The sequence below is a fragment of the Phoxinus phoxinus genome (genome assembly GCF_949152265.1).
Source record: "Phoxinus phoxinus genome assembly, chromosome: 16".
Taxonomy (NCBI): Eukaryota; Metazoa; Chordata; class Actinopteri; order Cypriniformes; family Leuciscidae; genus Phoxinus; species Phoxinus phoxinus.
Window position 1 is genome coordinate 11,668,435 of NC_136891.1, and position 15,123 is coordinate 11,683,557.

The 15,123-nt window shown below is 37.5% G+C and overlaps 1 protein-coding gene across 1 annotated transcript; it reads right to left on the minus strand.

The window, feature by feature from the left end:
* Window positions 1-2: 2 nt before the first annotated feature.
* ak9 (adenylate kinase 9) lies at window positions 3-14,663 on the minus strand (the record flags this gene model as incomplete). The annotated part of the gene is made up of 36 exons (XM_079584550.1): window positions 3-381; window positions 483-597; window positions 799-901; window positions 1,475-1,573; window positions 1,754-1,923; window positions 2,005-2,201; window positions 2,334-2,551; window positions 3,189-3,335; window positions 3,425-3,626; window positions 3,998-4,211; window positions 4,320-4,538; window positions 4,689-4,913; window positions 4,995-5,087; window positions 5,206-5,425; window positions 6,474-6,595; window positions 6,677-6,964; window positions 7,246-7,449; window positions 8,412-8,539; window positions 8,640-8,834; window positions 8,974-9,021; window positions 9,175-9,254; window positions 9,588-9,705; window positions 9,840-9,990; window positions 10,074-10,198; window positions 11,083-11,127; window positions 11,258-11,580; window positions 11,659-11,798; window positions 11,875-11,976; window positions 12,261-12,335; window positions 12,417-12,539; window positions 13,428-13,595; window positions 13,796-13,908; window positions 14,012-14,108; window positions 14,214-14,266; window positions 14,353-14,416; window positions 14,553-14,663. The coding sequence occupies 36 exons, from the start codon at window positions 14,661-14,663 to the stop codon at window positions 158-160; spliced, it is 5,319 nt and encodes a 1,772-aa protein (XP_079440676.1). The 3' UTR covers window positions 3-157.
* Between the last annotated feature and the right edge of the window lie 460 nt (window positions 14,664-15,123).

Here is a 15,123-nt window from a genome sequence, read left to right on the forward strand (position 1 = left end):
ATAGATTAAAACATATTTATTAGGCTTATTCATTTAATTGTCAATTGAACACAACACATTAACAAAGTGCTTGCAATATGTATTAATGCAAATGTCAACCAACACTGATCAAATACTGTGATGTGCTGACTCAAGGTTTTTATTATTTGAAGTAGTTTCAACTGCCCCCGAGCTGTATCAGACCTGAGGCTGTTTTGGTGGACTTCTCAAGGGCCAGAAACCTGTCCAGCTTCTGTGCAAAATCTGGGGGTAGGTTGTGAGGGGATCTGTATGTCTTCATGTCGGTACCCAGGTATGAGATGAGCTCACAGCCTTCTTCAAACTTTTGAAGTTTCTTTTTGTACTTCTGTCGAATATAGTCTGGGTTCCTGGTGTTGAATGCTGTGAGGGTGTAGGGGTAGAAAGTTATTAAAATATATTATCCAGACCGTTCTCATCCCCAGCTATTCATAAGTAAGCCAAAATAAGAAAATCAAGGCCACCTTTCAGATGAAAGGCCAGGTACAATAAAGCAGATCTCTTCACACTGAGAAAGGGGAACTTTGGCTTGAGTTGGCCAACAGCAGTCATGGCTTTGATTATGGGTACTGCCACACTCTAAATTTGACAAAATAAATAAATAAATACATACATATTACATACATAAAAAATGAGCATGTACAATAATTACAATCTCAGCAGTGATTAAGAAAATTATTTTACCACTTGTCACAAGCATAGTTTATTGATGGTTACACAGACCATTTTGCAGCAGATTAACAGACTGAAGTGAGTGTCTGTGTTTCAGTGTTTTCTTACTTGTTCCAAATAGCCCATGATCGGTAAAGCGGTTAGTAAGACCGGATCTTCCAACGGAGGTAGTTTATGTGGAAGTTTCTGGTCCCAGTAAATCTCAGGTGACCTGAGGACAGTTCTGTTGTGAATTATCTGTGTTTCATGTTGCTGTATTACAAATAGCCTGTTGTTATGGCTATTATTAACATTATCTTTTATTAAGATCATATAGCCTATATATATATATATATATATATATATATATATGATCAAAAATACAGTATGAACAGTAATATTTTGAAAAATTATACAAAATAAAATGCCTGTTTTCTAAAATAATATTTTTTTAATGTGATTTATTCAGCAGCATTATTCATTACTCGCATGATCCGCATGATTATCACATGATCCTTCAGAAATCATTCTTTCTAACATGCTGATTCGGAGCTTAAGAAGCATTTTTTATTATTATCAATGCTGAAAACAGTTGCTGTTTTATATTTTTGTGGAAACTATGAAAAAAAAAATTCCCGGATGCTTTGATAATAGAAAGAACACAAGAACAACATTTATTTGAAATAGAATATTTCTGAAACAATGTAAAAGTCTATACTGTCACTTTTGATCAATTTAATGCATCCTTGCTGTATGAACGAATTAATTTCTTTAAAAAAATTACTTCTGCCAAATTACTACTCACTGGAGAAATTGCTCTTGTTTCTTCTCACTCTCAAATATATAGATCCTATTTCGATACTCAACAGCATACTCCATATTACCCCGCACCAAGGCCTCATACCTACAGATGAAGAGGAAAACATGGTAGAACTGCACTGTGAATCATTTACATTCACTTAAGGCCTAATGCTTTTAAATGACAGTCTTTTACTTTAAATAGAATGTGTGTGAAAAGGTAGCTTATTAAATATGAAGTCTGTAGTAAAAATTAGTAAGTATTATAGAGTTTTCTTGGCTGTACCTCTGTTGACCATCTAGATAAGTGACGGGGCAGAATCCCTTCATCTCCACCTGTTGAGGGAACCTGCTCTTCACCTGGCCTGCATTGAGCTTATGAGGCAGGAGTGGAGGAGGGGGTAATGGGTAAGGGCAACCTGGAACCACAAACTGCTCCGGGGAATCTAAAAATCTCTTTTAAGAAGCATATAAAGAGAGGTAATGAGTTAAACAAAACTTTCTGTGAACGTGTTTCTGGACCATCTGGCACTTTACCTCTAGAGACTCCTTGCTGGCCATTTTGTAGAAGTGGCCACTGAACTCTGCAGCCAATTCAAGTGAGGTGTTTTGTGAACAGTCAACCAGATGGCGATGGAGAGCTAAGCTAACTGGGCAGTAATGGCCAAACTCGCCCAGCCGAGACTGCAGCTCTCTTGGGGTAATGCACAATCTGTTTATACAGGCTGCCTGGCCTGCGAGGATAGCAGAAAGCTGTCACAAAACTACACATATTGATGCTTTAATGCAAATGTAATGCTTAATACATGGATGGATATTACTAATGCTTTTCGTTTGACAACTGTGCATCATTTGCATGCTCTCACCTTTGTGAATTCTTTCCAGGTAAGCATGAATGAGTCTTATGCTTATGCGAACTTCCTCTAAAACTCGCTCCCATACCCACCACTTGCTCTTGTGAGCATCAATGGGAGTCCAGTTGTGATACTGCTGGTGGAAGTGTTGCCTGAGAGCTTCAGCTTCCCGTCTGAAGCAAGAGTTTCGAATGTTTAGGACCTGGGGGCTGTCATTCATTGGGTAAGGCCTGTTGGAGAGTTGCCATAATCTTACAAATTGTTATTATTTGCATCTATATACAGTACATATTATGCCAGACCATATTACCACAACATTTGTAACACTGTCAACGTAAAAAAAAAAAAAAAAAAAGTACACTAAAATTAGAACTGCTGCCGTGGCAACTAACTAATAAAATGACAAAACCCAAATATAATGAATTCAATTCACATTTATTTGTATAGCGCTTTTCTCAATAGATATTGTTTCAAAGCAGCTTTACAGAAAATACATAATTTACGAATTTAGAGTGATCTGTTATCAGAGGTGAACGTGTCCAAGCAATGTATTTCACAATGTACATACATTACGCAGTTAGCTAACATCATGTATACATTTTAGGCATTTAAGTTGTGAACATAATGATTACACTTAAAGAAAATGTAGCATTGGTGCATGTTGATTCAGAGTTTCCGTCATCGAAATCATAAATATTTATAAAAACGAATAAAAATGGCAAAAGCACATAACAAAATGACTCAAATTTAGGTTGACATTTTTAAAGTTAAAATGTTAACTGAAAATATAAACATAAAGCTAATTCAAAATATTAATAAATACAATAATAGTATATAAATTAAAAATAAATAAAAACCTGGTCTGACCTGTTGTTTTTTTCCCTGTCTCTCAGGCCTCTCCTCAGCACTTCCGCCATGTCCAGTTGCAGTTCTATCACTAGCATAGGAATAATGCTGCAGGATTGCAGTAATTCAGCCTGACGCTTGGTCACAGGGAAGCCATCCAACACAAACCTGAGGATCAAACACATGTACTGTATAACTGTTATTTTTTCTTGCAGAAGTACATTTCTTTGATTGGAAAAAAATGTGGTGCTCCTCACCCACGAGTGCTGCAGACCAGGCTCATTACTGCCACCTCCAGGCACTGGATGGCTAGTTCATCAGGAACGGTCAGGCCCTGGTTCAAATGCTTCTGCACCTGATAAGCCAGTTCAGTTTTGGACTGGTTGTTGAGCACCATACGTATTGCATCCCCAATTGAGAGTCGAGCGAGACCGTACTCGCGTGCAAACACCCGGGCCACTGAGTGCACACACAGTTAAAAGCTACTTATTCTGAAATCTATAAAAACACTTGCTTTTTAAGTTATTATGGTCTGATTTCACAAACAGGGCTTAGATTAAGCCAGGATTAGGCCTTAGTTAAAATAGGTAACTTAAATAGCTTTTATAAATGTGCCGTATATATATATTTTTACTGGTGTTCATATTAGTGTTCAAACAATAGCACTGAAATAGCCTATTTAAAGATATGTCAGTACAAGTTGTTTTAGTTAAGACAGCTTAAACATGCATTTTAGTCTGGGACTAGGCTTAAGCCTCTTCTGTGAAATCGAGCATCAATATTTTTATGAGCATCTATAATGACGTGTATTTTATTTCCAGACATCTGACCTGTGGTTTTGCCTGATTTTGGTGGGCCAATGATAACCAGTTTGATTGGAAGGGAATGGTTGGGCTTTGGTTGACGGATATATTTGATTGGGTTGAGAATGAAGGTGTTGCGTGTCTCCCTGGAGGCAAAGAAGTAGATGAACTGATGTAGGATGACAGGGAATGTGGTGTTGAAAGGGCCTTGTGGAGGCTGGATCAAATCTCCTTCTGTGTACTACAGAACATAACGGCAAACAGACTTTTTGGTTTTATACTCTGTTAAGGCTATTCTTAGGCTTACATTATTCAATTCATTTTCAATATGTTGTACATCTGCTTTTACCTTAATAGGATCCCAGCACCCGAAGGCACTGGGATATTTAAAGGAGCAGTACAGGAGTCTTCTGGCGAGGCTGTAGCTGGTTGGCTGACACATCTGAAAGAGTGAGTCTCTGTTTACCATCAGAGGTTTGATTCCCTGAAGGAGCTGATACCTCACAATCCGAGGCAAACTGCCTGCGCTTATAACCACACGGGGGATTTGGTTGTCTGTTAGAAAGTCCTATGAAAAAAAACAATGTATTATTGCAGAATATCTAAAATTGAACAAGAGTTATATGTTAAATAAAATAAAATAAAAACAAGTTAAATTTCCGTAGGAATTAAATTGCATTATAAATTTGTTTATAATAAGCTTTCAGCTTCTCCTTACTGTCATACTAGTGAGGTTGTTTTCATCCCTCTCAAACCTCTGACTGATCTCAGTCTCCAGCCTCTCTTCTGCGCTAGTTTCTGTTTCTTCATCCTCTGCCTCCTCCTCCTCCACAGGAGGAAACTCCTCCAGCAGTATGGCCTCCATTTCCTCCCATTCCTGCTCTTCTTCGTCCATCGCCTCTGCTTCTTCTCGCACCTCTTCGTCAACCTCATCCTCATCCTCCTGATGAAGCAACAGAATGTCCAGTCAGAATATGTCATATGTGAGTGACCAATGCAAGACACAATGACAGCGATCAGTGACCTGTTCTTTGAGGGGCTTCAGAGTGAGTGGGCTTGGTTTTGTGGTTTCACGTTCAGCCATAAGCTCAGCTCTTCTCTGGGTGATGGCCCGCTCCTGCAGTTTGACACAGACAAATGCATATTTACTTTATGGTAAATGCCAGGTGTTTATTTAGCTTCTTTGGATTTTTACATCCTTTTATCAGTGCTGAGATTTTCGCTTAAACACTCACCCTGAGTTCACGCCGCAGCTTATTGACCAGCCGCTTTTGTTCTTGCCTGCGCTCTTGTCTGTCTCTCCAACGCGTGAGCCGCGAAGGCAGGAGACGCCGCACCACCTCAGACACCTCTACCGACATCACTGCCACCACATCTGGAAACAAGTGATGCTCCACCATGAAGGACACCTCCTCTTGGTTTTGGGGAAATCCCTCCAAAATAAACCCTGTGGATCTGAGAGAAACGTTAAGGAATATTTTGCAAAAAAAGAAAAGACAAATGTGTCTTTCATTCACTATATATTCACCCCAAACATTTTTTTTATTTTTATGTTTTATTAATATTTTTCCCTTGGAAAATAGCATGCAAGTCATATGGACTACTTGGCTTTTATATTAGAGATTGACTATTACTGCCTTTTTATGGCCGATACAATACAGATGTCTGATAATAATAAAAAAATAAATAATAATAGTTCAGAATAAATTTTTAATTATGTTTAATTATTTGTATATTATTGACACAATAATACATGATGATACCTATAAAAACATGCATTATGATTATTTTACTACTAATAATAATTATCTATAATAATAAATTATTATATTACTATTATATTTATATTTATGCAAAGTTTTGTGATCTAAATGGTCTCAAATCAGTGTTTTTATTGTTAAAAGTAAAATATAAATATTTGATAAAAAACTAAGACAACAAACTGAAATAAATAAGTACTAAAATTGCTAAAACAAAACTGATATAAAATAAATTTAAGCTGTATAAAAATATTTACAAAACAAATACAATTATAAAATTAATAAAATTTAAATATAAAAATGAAATTTAATTCAAAATATTAATAAATACTATAATAGTAAATAAATAATATTACAATAATTAAACATTTACTCTTTTATCTGTTTTTGGCTGTATAATTAAGCTACACTTTAAAAAGTTATTTAAAAAGAATATAGATATTAAAGAATGATATCCGTTTAAAAGTGTGAGTATTTCTCAAACTGATAATTATCATTAAGTTCATTATCATTATCTACCTGTCAAACCTTAACTGCCATTGTATGAGAGAGGTTTTCTTCTCTCTTTTTTTTGTGCAGGTTTGGAATGATGTGAGGGTGAATAAATAATGACCAAATTTACATATTGAGGTGGAATTATTTGATGATTTAAAGTTTCATCTATATCTGCAGGTGGTGTTGTTTTTTGGATTGTTTTATGAGGTAAAGTGTGAATTAGTGAGTGTTTGTGAATGAACATTTACTTGTAGGGTTCCTGGTCCCACCACTGTAATAAAACCATTTCCAGTATCTCCAGAGGTAGAGGATCACCATCCTGGAGGTATGCCTTTATGGCCTCCTCATCATCAGTCAATGCTGGTTCTTCCTACAAACACACCAAAGCATTCAATTCAAACAAAATTCAAGCAAAAACAATTCAAACGTCTTGCCTTTACAGCCCCCTTACATTTGTGTCAGGATTATCAGATGCAGTATACTCATGACTGGTCTTCTCCTCCTGGTCTGGACCCTGGGCCTGAGCCTCCAGCAGGCCCTGCAGCTCCTCTGGAGGTTCCTCGGGGGGTTCAGAATCATCTGCATATGACACATGTTTCTGGGTCTTCCGTAGGATCAGCTCCTGTAGCCGCTCTCGGAACTGGATGTGGAAAACTCCCAGCTGCTCTGCAAGCCACTTCCCATGGGTGGTCTTTCCAGAGCCCCTCACTCCAAGCATGAAGACACGCAGAGCAGGTGGCTGGTTGCATACAAGCAGAGCTTTGTGTTATATGTACATTGTTTGCCTACATATTTGTCATTCTCTATTTGTTGTCACAGATGCAGAAGACGTTTTGTTGTCACTCTCCGATGTGTATTTTTATCATTTATCCTGATGTAGAAATATATGTGATGAATTTATCCTGTAAAAATATATATGACACCTGGTCTGTTGACTGAATCGTTGTGTATTAAAGCCATTGTGCAAGATTTTTTATTTTTTTTTGGTTTATCATCACCTGATAAAATACTAAAAAATACCTTTAATGGTTGTGTGCTAGATATGTAGAGTTCAGGGTTCTGCAGGAACTTTTCTTGTGCCTCTGTGCTGGAGAAATAATAGACTTTGTCTCTGTACTTGGCAGCATATTCGTCCAGACAAGGTTGTAGCGTACCCCTCTCCTTCAGCACCACTGGACAAAAATGCTTGGTGTCTCCCAGCTGCCTCTTAAAGCTGACTTCCTCCTGAGACCATCATAAACAAAAGAGTGGTATGATATTCTGAGAATCAGTAACAGGTTGTTCACACAGTAAGTGTTCTTACATCGGCCTGCTCTATATTAACTGGGGTTTGGGAATTGATGAAAAGGTAATATTTAATTCAATTGAAATAATTGATTTAAAAAACAATTAAAATAATACCATAACATTTTTTTATTTACACGCATGTCTTGCAACCATTTATCAACATCAGAGAACCATGAACATGCAAATGTGTTACATTATTGAAAATATTAACTTAATATCTTAAAGGGTACTTCAAGTAAATATTTTAAATAGGGATTCTGCTGACTTTTTTTCACCGTCGGGCCGAACAGTTCTAAGAATGACACGGAACGGTTACATTTCCACTTAAGCTTGGTTTGACACAGCAAAATTACAAACTGTTCTCTGGCCAGAATTGCGTGTTGAGCCGTGCTGGTAGAATCCGTGTTGTACTAGTGACATCGCCACTCAGGATTGGATGGCTGGCTATTTACATCTCATATAGTCTAGAAATTGCAAGTCAGTCATCCAAGGCAATGACTGACGCATTTGTATTACATTCCAAAGAGTTTTGTTATCAGCCCCACAGTTGAAAATAAAACTATATCCATACCAGCTGGGCCGGATCGGCGCGGAATGGTTAAGCAACGAGAACGGTTTGGCCCAACAGTGAAGAAGCAGCTAATGACATTTTGGAAGTAAATATGCTCTGTATGGATGTCTCCGTGCCCTGTGTGAACAGCTCCTAATGCCGTATTAACATGAAATATTCACAAACCATTTTACTGCTGTAATATGTATTTCTGAGTGTAACAGGATATTAAATTATAAAAAAATTATACATTTACAATAAGACCAGAAATGTGTATTAAGAAAGTAAATGGGTTCAGTTTTGATGTCATGCTTCATTCGTGTTCAGTGCTGGCTTATTGATGTGTAACCTCTGATTCTTGTTCCTCCTCTTCATCAACATCATCTTGTTTCTCAACCTGTGCCAGCGCATACATAGCCTCTTCCTCCTCCTCCAGGTCTGCACTAGATATCCTCCAAGCTGTGTACTTAAACGGCTCTAAGAGAGGGAAAGACAGAACAGAAAGGATATAGTGAATGAGAGGGTGTGAGCGCTAATTTAGAGAGCATGAAACAGACAGACAGTCTACTCCACGTACTCTCCATATGGTAAACCATCTCTTGGAGGATGTCCTGAGGTGTTTTGTAGGTGATGTCCAGTATTACATAGCTGCAGGTGATGGTGTGCTCCATGCTTTCCCAATCTGCCACAAACTGCTTCAGCTGAACACTAAAGGCATCCATCTCTGGGCCGTCAGGATAACCATTTTCCCACACCGTTGGAAGTATCACCTCTGTACACCCAGACATATGCAGATATGCAAAAATATATACCTTGCAGAAGAAGTCATGAAACTATTACTGACACCCAAGTAAAGGAAAAGTAAGAGTTGAAGGAAAAATATACAGATATATAATTATAAGACTACAAACCTTCATCATTTAAACTTTTGACTTCATCATCAGACTTATCAGAACTCTCTGTAAACACATATCAATTATTTATTAAAACATATTTTAACACATACAGTATTCATACGTTTAAGACCTAAGACCACTGGCAATACTGTAAGGTTGAGCAGAGTTCAACATTATGTTAATGCACAGCAATGCAATGATGTGAAAGAGTACTACCTGACTCCTCAATCAATGTCTCGAGTTTTGGCTGGGTGTCAATAGGCTGTGAATCTTTCTTTGAGGCTTCAGTCGGTTTCCTGCAACCAAAAAAAATTAAAATAGAATCAAATCACACCCGTCAAATCCCGTAAACCGCCACTTTCCGACATGAAACCATGGAAATCAACAATGTGTTTGATTTTTCTCCACATGGTTTTTGAGATCTTTTTAGATGCAAGATCCAAACATCTGACATTTGGGAGTCTCAATTCTCAATTTCATGTACACTAACGTTCAAAAGTTTAGGGTCAGTAAGATTCAAAGTATGCTGATGATATCATTTTTTATTAAAAACAAAATAGAAGAATTTTCTCCAGTGGTTTTAAACTTTATATTTTCTGAAACTGGACCCTTATATTAGCTGCACTTACAGTGTCTCATGATTGTCTTGTGTCTTATGCAGTTTCCTATCTTTCTTTAGGCGAGCCAGCACAGCTCGATCCACCTCTTCTTTATTCTGTTCATACATCCTGGTTAGTACAGTGCTTCCTTCAATAAACAACAACAAGTGACCAGTGACCATCACAATCAAGTGCACTTAATGGCCTAAACAAGCATAGGCTGTATCATTTGATGTCAAAAAATGTAGTATACATGTCTTGCCAATACATGCCAATACATACCCTCTCCACCATTGTCTTGCAGACAGAATAGGACTTCAGGTGTTATAGCACCATGTAGTTCCTCAATGGTGATCAGCTGTGATCTACTGCTGGGAATGTTGTCCAGTATCCATCCTCTTCTATATTCAGCATCCACATCTTGAGCCTCGATCTGACAACCCACGGGCACTCTTAAAACACATGTACACATGTTATGTAAGTATGAGAGCTGAGGGTGGCAGCACAGCAGTCTACCTCTCTTATGTGCTTCTCCAGGGCCTCCAAATAAAGCTCCCGTGAAGCTGTGACTGGAGACTCGGCTGCTTCCTTCAGAGCTTCCTCCACAAGAGCTTGAACATCTGGATGATCTTCTGTCACCTCTATTGCAGTAAAATGACACATTACACATTCAGTGTTATTTTAGTATTATTCATATACTATTAAAGTATTTATTAATATTTTGGATTGGCTTCTGTTTTTATATTTTCAGTTTTCATTTCAATAGGTTTGCTATTATTGCTTTTGTTATTTTTTTTCTGTTAGTTGCAATGGCAACTTTTTTGCGTAGACTGTCAATGGAGGGACAGATATCTCTCAGATTTCAGTAAAAATATCTTGATATGTGATCCGAAGATGAAAAAAAGTATTACGGGACTGGAATGACATGGAAGGTCATTTTTGGGTGAACTAACCCTTTTACGGAGACATGGTTGCAGAAAAAAATATGAGATGGGAGGAAAAATAATAAGTCAATGCTTTCGCGTTCTCTTGCAAATGTTTTGCATTCCTCAAACTTTGCAAACGCTTTGCTGAATTCAAAAGTTTTTGCGGGGGAACCATACTGTAAAAAAATAGGAGGGAACGCAGTTTCCCGGGTGAACACAAAATTGTTGCGAGAGAAGGCAAAAGCATTGACAACTAAATTTCCTCCATCTCATGATATCTCTTTTAATTTTTCTTGCTTTTATTTTGTGATTATTCTAATTCCTTGTTGTTTAAAGCACTTTGAATTAAAATAGTGTATGAAATGTGCTATATAAATAAACTTGCCTAATTTTTCCCCCCTTCACCATATCCCTCCATACCCTTTAACACTCTCTAACCACTGAATTACTGTTTAACTTTGAACCATTTCCCTTTATTTCATGTGTATATAAAAATGACGTGAACGATAACAGTTAACAAAATGTTAAAGCACAGAACATACATTGTTATAAGTGAAACTGAGTGGGGTTTAAAGTCCATGTTTGTGGATTGACCTCACCTGAGTAAGTTTCATCAGACTCTCCCTCATTGGTTGTCACATTACCTACAAAAATGGAGAAGAAACATCTCAAATGTGTCCCAGAATGCTTTAAAAGTTAATTCTATCATGCCATGGAGCTTATTGTTTGGTAGGTTTACCAAGTTGGCATCCTCATAGTCATAACCTTTCAAACCTGATGCATCTGTAGCCTCATGCTGCATCTTGGCTCTGACCTTCTCCAGGCCTGCGAGGGTGGCGTTGTGACGGACTTTGTCCAACATGTCTTGTGTGAACATACTCCGTGTACGCTCCATCAGTGCCTCAACATCTACCACTACAGCCCCATAATACTCTGCTAGCATTGCACAAATTGTGCTCTTCCCTGTGCATCGTGGGCCGATCACGGACACCCTGCAAGGCAAGTGTGGTATGGGTGGCAGCAGGTAGCAACGAGGGTTCGCCGTGAACTTCTGCAGAGCACTTTGAGACGACAGGATGTAGATCTTATCCATGAAGCTGATGGGGAGAAAAGAGAGAAAATGTGGCCCCTCACATTGAAGTATTATATTGTATAATAAATTCGTTTTCACTAACCCAACGGCGAACTCTGGTATGCCCTTGACCACCCTTCCCTCTTTGAGTGCCACCGGGCAGTTGCAGGACCATCGACTCCTTCGCCAATGAAAGCCTGGTGCGACATTCCTCCAGGAAGACAGAGTCCGAAACAGCTCCTCCTGCAAAAACAGGCATGGTGAAGAGGCATGTAAAATGTAGGTCACTTTATAGAGGTGTGTGTTTGCGGTATCTGACCATGTCCATCTGATCAGCAAGCTCTGGGTCCTCTGTCGGCATCAAACGCACAGGCACAGCTGGACACCTCACAGCCATGGACTCCAAACGAGACATTACTGACTGTGCACAGGCAATTGGAAAGTTCAGTATTATTACATTATACAGGTATCATGTCACTATAATGATCTGTTTATGATAAGCAGCATTTATTTTGAAGCTCTCGCTTTAGATGCTCAAGGTCTTTAAAGAAGGATGAATTCTGATTGGCTGTCAATGTTTTTATCATTCATCAGCTGGAAAAAAATGATTCCAACGATATTGTAGCCCTGTATTATTATCGTTATAGTTATTATTCCTGGTGGGAACAGGCCTTTCGGCATTACAACTTGTTGGAGGGCACCCACCTCAAAGAGCTCCTCTGGGTCCTTGTTTCCATCCAGCTCAAATAAATATGGGGGATTATGGTCTGCCATGTAATCCTACACATCAAGCATATTTAAGTATAAGTGTATTGTTTCAATAATAGTGTGTATTCAGGTGTGTGTAATATGTGCCATTACCTCTAGAGGCCTGAGGATGGTGTCCTTATAGTGCATGATCCTGCTCTTGGCATTCTCTGGGTAATTCTCGATCACTCGTACAAGTTGTGTGATCATGTCTTTCTGTAGCTCTACCTCTTCCATCTTGAACACATTTTTTTTTAATTTTTTTAAATTACATTTAGCCATTTGTGCACAGACTTTCAAAACTGGTCAATTCTGAATGCATCCATGAAACATGAAGTAGTAACTTTTTAAACAACTTAATGTAAACACAATTTAAACAGTGCTTTGGTAAAGTGTCTAGGAAATAAATAACGGCAATAATACACTGAACTCAATTTCCACTTTTGTTATTTCTGTCACTTTTGTCAGTGATTCTCAATCAGGGGGCCGTAGCAAACTTTCAAACACAAATAGGGCAGTCCGATAACTTAAAATTAAAAATAAAATAATATTTAAATCAATTTAATGATTTATGATTATGTAATAAAATAATCTAACTTCATAAATGCTAAAAAATGAAAGGAAAATGTAATACAAAACTGCAATATTTCTTTTTTATTTCCCCCCTCAACATTTTTTTTTTTTTTTTTTTGCAGAACATACAGTTCTTGAAACTTCTGAAATACTGGAAGAAATAGTTTAGCCTATATGAGGGGTCTTCGAGTTAAACAGGTTGAGAACCGCTGCTCTAAAGGTGCATCCCAGTTTACATACTGTACTTATGCACTATTCTATGCCATGTTTAGCATTTAAATAGTGTGAGTAGTGTGCTCATCCTGAAAATTCTCAAAAAGAAAAAGTGTGTTTCAAATACCTGGATGCCCCTAATTAACCAAAGAAAGAAAAAAACATGGAATGTTGGACACTTCAAGCACTGCTGTGCATGACTTCATGCACAACTGTCACATCTTTCCTTATGCAGACTCCATCAGACTCCGAAGTTGAATGATAAAATAACCATATAAAATCCATACACTGTGGTAAGTGTACGGTACGTCATTTATTAGGACACTGCCTAAGTATTACCTCTTCCTCCAGATCCTCTGTTTCTTCCTCTTCCTCATCTTCTATGCTGCTGCTTTTTATGACTGACTCTTTCTTCACAGGGTCCCACTTCTCCTTCTGGAATACACGGCCTGTCTCCGGATGTTGACGCTCACCTGATAGCCTGTGGATCAGGTCTCTGTCTGCACACTGCACACATACATTCAAAGTCAATCACTTTACATTTATGTGTTTATACAGAAGTGAATATAACCGCACAATGTCAGCATTGCAAAAACATGGCAAAACAGCATAACAAAAACAATATAATTTAAACGTATGGCTGCTAATATAGAGTGTTTATCTTAAAATTCAGAGTAGTATAGCCTAGTATTAAGATTATGAAAAACCTTGATGTTGATGATGAAGTCTGGTGGCATTCCGAGGCTTTTAATCAGGTCTATTTGCTCCTGTATCTTTAGGTAATCCTCTGAAATTGATGGCAAACAGGCCAGGACATAACCTGCTCAACCACAATTCAAACAAGTCATTACAAATATAGCCTATATTAACAGATTTTAAACCAATTATTAAATTATGTTATTTTAGTTGTTTCTTATCCTTACCGTAGTGTTCTACATCAGGTGACTTTAGCCGGTCAACAATTACCTGGACCATCATCTCTTCTGGAACAGCTTTACCTTCAGCCAGAATCTTAAATAGCTGAAACACATTTGTTTTTTTTGACACCGCTAGAATTGTTTGTAGGGAATCAGTTATTTCTAGTATGATCAAATAAATAAATAAATAAACAATAGTGATACACACCTGTATACCTTGTTCAGTCTCATTATTGATGTGGCTGTTGAGAAGATCTGTACCTAAAAGGGTGAAGAAATACAAATATTCAGAAAGTCCATTTGTAGTAATGGCATTGAGGCATTAAATGAGGCACCTGATCATTTACCATCAACGAGGATACAATTCCAAGTCTTGGCTAATTTTCTGGCAAGAGTAGATTTGCCAACACCCTGAAAAAAAAAAAAAATCACACAATGTAACACAAACATTTAAATTAACGTTAAATGTTTAAACACTGTTATTTGTTTTGACTGATAATTATTTACTTTCATGATTGAGAAATAATTATGCATGTTGGAAACTCACTGGTTTTCCAATTATGATAAAACATGTTGGCTTAGAGAGTATAATCTCTCTCTCTGCTTCATCCTCGATAAGTGTATCCACTAATGGGAAGTTCGAGACAGTGGATGACATGGTATGTTACTGTAAAGCAGAAATACAGAATTATAATTTTGTTTCAGTCTACTAAAACTATCAACTTCAGTATCAAATCATCGTTAATTATCATCCGACATTTAGATTTTATGTTTTGAACATCAGTTAAAATTTTTAAATTAGATAAAAAATCTAATTCGTGCTTCTGAAATCCTATATGCTTCGATACGTTAAATAATCATCATATTCTCTTTGTTCAATGATTTTACTCACTTTCTAATAGTGACTGTAGCAACAGAATGTAACCTCCATCTCTGCCCGCACTTCATGTGTTGAACGGTGTCATGACAACCAGCCCACAACAAAACAGAGAAACGAGATTAACGAGCTTTTTATTAAGTGGACATGGGCTTAAATTACCAAGAACTGTAAAAATTTCTCCAGAAATTATATGATGACTGATACGTGTTTTGTTTAACAATAAATTTGCCAGTAGCGT